This window comes from Zophobas morio, unplaced genomic scaffold, assembly GCF_036711695.1.
Source record: "Zophobas morio isolate AGI-343-1 ecotype UQ-CSIRO unplaced genomic scaffold, CSIRO_AGI_Zmor_V1 ptg000020l, whole genome shotgun sequence".
NCBI classification, from domain to species: domain Eukaryota; kingdom Metazoa; phylum Arthropoda; class Insecta; order Coleoptera; family Tenebrionidae; genus Zophobas; species Zophobas morio.
This window is the reverse complement of record NW_026972125.1, coordinates 4498427-4503371: the sequence shown is the minus strand read 5'-3', so window position 1 is coordinate 4503371 and position 4945 is coordinate 4498427. Positions and strand designations below refer to the sequence as shown.

The window sequence follows — 4945 nt, the reverse complement described above, 5'->3', positions numbered from 1 at the left end:
CACAGATACTGGAAGATATAGTACGATCCACCGCTAAAAGTACTCCCCCACCCCTTACACATTTACACGCTTTGAAGTTGCGATCTTTGCGATAAACGTTGAATTTAGCTACATCTATTAATTCCTCATCCTTTATACCATTATGCAACCAAGTTTCAGATAGTGCAATTAGTTTTAAATGCGTTTCAGACATTAAGGATAAGTATAATTCCCTTGTTTTGGTGCATAAACCTCTAACATTCTGATAATAACAATACAAAAATGACGAACTGGCTGAGCAACTGGGTAAAGAATTATTCGTAAGAGATAGTTTGGTGGCAGAACTATTAATCATCTGCGAATTCTGTGATTGCTACTTAGTATCCAGTATTAAAGCCTTAAGCTTTTGAAGTTGATTTTGGTACACTGAGCACTTGTCAATATCCCAGGCCGCATGGTTATCGGAAATATCTGGATTTTTGTCTTTGTGAGAACTACAGTGAGTACATTTTAGAGATTCAGACTGACAGTCTTTTAGCACATGAGCCCCGGCACACCTTGGACAAATAGGAGATTTTGCTGTACATTGACCTGACATATGATTAAAACCAGAGCATTTGAAGCATCGACGAACTTCAATCGCGTCCCAAACTTTACAGTAGTCATACCCGACAAGTAATTTTCCAGCATTGGTTATATTACTGTAGGAGCCTAGATCTACTTCGACGATTGCTTGCATGCGCTTATTATTATTCCGCAAAGGAAGATATTTTTTTAATACGCAGATATATTCAGTACTAAATAAAGACCTATTCTCACCCACAATGTAGTCTACCACTTCTTCATCTGGAATGTCTTTGTCTATTCCGGAAATCCTAATCCGCGGCTTTAAACTTGGCAAATTTTTCACGTTGTAGTCCGTTAATTTTTCACCAACTAAATTCTTAATTTTATTAGAGTCGGCAGTATCATTACAACTTATGATGATGCTTCCATTACGACCAGGTTTAACACAGGCCACATCAAGGTTCAATTTAACCGGATCAACTTGACTCAATAAATCTTTTTTTGTAGTAGAAATCGACTGTTTAGTATCTTTTGGTTGCAAAATAACAGTAGATTTAGATTTGCTAACAACGTTTGAATAAGAATCATTTTTTATTGAACTTTCAGAAGGTAGAGTTTCCTTAACTTGATTTAGAATTTGATTATTATGTTCAATTTTATTTTCGATATGATTTAGACACTTTACAACAGATTCCTTTAAGACATCAATTTTGGAGGTTCCCTCCAAAATAAGACATTCATTACACAGATAGCGAAAATTTCCGTATTTGCACAAGATTTTAAGGTCACTCTCTTCAATTTTCAAACATTTTGCATGATCTTTATTACCACAGGCAAAGCACTTTTGAGCCTTCTCGAAGCCCTTAATGTTAATATCACATATCCTGCACGCCGGCATTTTGCAAAGTTGCAAAAACTTATCAACAGATAAGTAGCCGCTACGGTATAGAAGAAATACCGAGCGGCTAGATTAGGCAACTGGTAAAAAAATGCCAGATGCAAACAGAACTAGATTATAAGTACTGTAACCATACCATAACTCACGTGTGAGAAGTTTTGTTTACAACAATAATATAATTATTGGTAATCAACCAGGGACACAGTTCACTGCACGTCCGTCCGCCAGTACACTCAACTGGCGGACGTGCATATTGGAAAATCCCAAAATAAAATACCGAAAAATCGAAACATTAAATCAAAATGAAGAATCGAAAAATTGAAAAATCCAAAATCTGAAACATCGAAAATGAGAAATCGAAAATTGAAAAAATTTAAAAAATCCTTTAATCCAGAAATTGGGAAATCGAAAAATTGAGAATTTAGAAACGTGGAAAATTGAATAATTGAGAATCGAAAAATTGGGGAGTCGAAAAATGAAAAAAACTGAGAAACTAAAAAACTGGAAATCGAGAAACTGAAAAATTGAAAAATTCGAAGAACTGAAAAATGAAATGAAATTTTAACAACTGAAACATTAAAATATCGAAAAAAGAAAGTTGCATTTTTGTTTTTTAAGCCTGCATTGTCACTATTTTTTGACTTTCTTTTTTGTATTTTTATCGCTTTTAGACATTTCGTTATCCTTTTTTATACTTTTTTACCGCATTATTTGATCGTCTTTTTTTCGCTTTGTGGGTTCTCGTTTTTAGTGTCCTTCCTGACCTTTTTTAATCTTTTTTAGTCACACTTTTTTTTCCACGATTTATTTTCTCTTTTTTTGACGAATTTTCGTCCGCTTAGTTTGGTGTTTGTCACAATTTTTGGAGTTTGTCTTTTTATAGTTTTTTTGTCTCTTTTATTTTTCTTACAGTTTTTTCCACAATTTTTTTTTCTTACTTCTGACTAATTTTGTTAAGCAATTTTTCTTGTTTTTTTGCCTTCCTTTTTTGTGGTCTTTTTGTTAGTTTTTTCAGAAGTTGTTTTGTTGCCGTTTTGGTCGCGTTTTTGTTGTGTAGTTCCTAAAACTTTGAGAAAATGCTGCCAATGTGCAAAATATGTCTGTTAATAGTTAAAATCAGATAATTTGTGGCTGTAGCGTCCTACTTTATTCAAAAACTATATAACAACGACAAGCAAACCAGCGAAGGATTTTTTTACACGATTTGAGTAACTGTGAGTGAGTGTGGTAATAACAATGATTGTAGGTGGCTTACTTTCGTACACCACAAAATTAACACGGACGGAAAACTAGGGGAGAATCGACTCAACGGAGGCTAACTTGTCCCCAATAGATAGAACGTGAGGACTAACTAGAATAGACTCGGAAATGGTGACCTCGAAATGGGTTAGCTTAAAGTCACAGGCGTTGTGTAATATAGATGGTTATTTTCGCAAAAGCTCTAAAACCATACCAATTGTGAAAGTACTTAAATGATGCTTTCGAAGAAACTGGTTCGCGGCAAATCTGTTGCACAATTAAGAAAAAGCACTCAACCACAAACAAAATTCGTCGGTGAACGTCCATCGTAGATCGCGCGATCTATTAGTACGCCAACCACGTCCGCAAAATTATAAAGAGCGACCGCGAACGTCGGTTTCTTCTCTCGCCACCTATCTTGTACATATTTGCCCAAGTCCTACGAAATCAAGTGGTGCTTTTGATCAAACACAAGTCGAGCACGACGTCCGAGCCGGATGCGTAGAGCAAACACGCGTCCAAGAATTTCATGCGTCCTCGTTCTGAATTTCTAATCAGAAGAAAACGCGCTAATTAAAAGTTCTCGGGAAAAACGCAACTAATGCGTCGGATCCTCGCCGATTAACGGCGCGAATTCGCTCTGATTTGTCCATAGAATGTCGATTCCTCTTCCGCGATTTATGTTTCACGAGAAAAACTCCTCGGCTATTTGTTTTATAGATTGACACATCGATATCGCGTCGAATCGGAATTAATTCCTGTCGATTTTAATAGCTTTCTTTCCCGTGCTTAAGCTCCACATAAAAACCGGCGTCGGATAATAAAAATGTTAAGTGCATTTGTTGCTTTATTTAACTTATTGATTTTATTGCCCGTCTCCTTATAAGTTTCTATTATTGCCGTTTATAACCCGTCGATATAATAAAGAAGTGCCGAGATAAGGGTAATTCATTGAAAACATCGGCAATAAATAACTCGTTCGCGATCTTTAAAGGTGAGTGATCTTGGAGTGCGCTTTCCCGATTTATGCGGGAATTTGGAGCTGTTTATAGGCAGACGACCGGAGATTATGGTGGCTGTTGTTCTAACTGTTCTCGACGAGAGCAATTAAAGGCAAATTAGCATCGGAGTGACACTGTTTACTGTTTTCGCCGTTGCCGAGCTGTCATGCATCATCTGCTTCCTCCAACAAATCGAGAAACTCTCCTCCCGAAAAAATCTCTCTCTCTCTCGCCATTTCCACGAAATCAAAGTCACAATTTTATGACAATTTTTTTACTACGTTTTGAAGTGGGGATTAACGAAGTGAATGACGGTGATAACCAAAGAGCGGATTTATGTGCACAAAATTTCCTCGAAATATGCACAATTTTTGCCAAGTATGGACAGTTTTATTCACATATGCAATCAGATGTTTTTCCTAATTTTCCGTTGTAAAATGTTCTTCGATTTGTCAATAATAACATTTTGTAACTTTTTTTTACATCCACAGATGTAATTTTTTAATTTTTCACTTTCTCAACTCCCAGATTTTTCAATTTTTTGATTTGCAGTTTTTCCATATTGCAATTGTTCATTTTTCTGCTTTTCTTGCCCCAATTTTTAGTTTTTCGAATTTCAATTTTACGTTTCGCCAATTTTTCAATTGAATTTGTTTTTCATTTTCTGGATTTTTTAATTTTCTCTTTCACAATTTTTCGTTGTTTCATTTCCCTTATGTTTTCAATGTTTCTTTCGATTTTATCATTTTTCGTTTATTAAATTTTACTAATTTTCAATCCTTCATTTTTCAGTTCGTTTCCAATTCTTGAACTCTTAAATTTTCAATATTTCGATTTTACAATTTTACACTTTTTCGACTTTTTTAAATTTAATTTTTCAAGTTTTTGATTTAAAAGAATTTTTACATTTTCAAAGTTTTCATTTAACACTTTTTCGTTTTATCAGTTTAACTACATATTTTGCAATTTTTGCACTTTTTTATTCGAAACTTAAAAAATCGAAAAATTAACAAACGAAAAATGAAACTGAAAATCTTGAAAACTCATTATTACGTATTTAAAATAAAAACTGAAAAAATTGCAGCATTGAAAATCGAGAAATTGTAAAAATAAAGAAAATAAAAAACCGAAAGGAGAAATTGCGAATTGAAAATTTGAAGAAATGAAAAATTAAAGAATAGAAAATTTTCAGCACGTAGCTTTCCATATTACAGTTTTTCTGTTTTTCATTTCAAATTCAATTTTTCAAGTTCTTAATTTG

At 34.1% G+C, this 4945-nt stretch overlaps 1 protein-coding gene across 1 annotated transcript; it reads right to left on the bottom strand.

Moving 5' to 3' along the window:
- Positions 1–352: 352 nt before the first annotated feature.
- On the bottom strand, positions 353–1444 carry LOC135131464 (uncharacterized). Its single transcript, XM_064059236.1, has 2 exons — positions 1375–1444; positions 353–1074 (listed from the first exon to the last, which is right to left on the bottom strand). Exons 1-2 carry the CDS (start codon positions 1442–1444, stop codon positions 353–355), a joined length of 792 nt encoding a protein of 263 aa, XP_063915306.1.
- Between the last annotated feature and the right edge of the window lie 3501 nt (positions 1445–4945).

What these genes read in the sequence shown, in the direction of transcription:
- LOC135131464 (XM_064059236.1), bottom strand. Translation starts at nt 1,444, where the DNA reads ATGCCGGCGTGCAGGATATGTGATATTAACATTAAGGGCTTCGAGAAG. An exon ending in TCAAAAGTGCTTTGCCTGTG is followed by an intron (nt 1,075 to 1,374) that starts GTAATAAAGATC and finishes TGCAACCAAAAG; the next exon opens with ATACTAAACAGTCGATTTCT.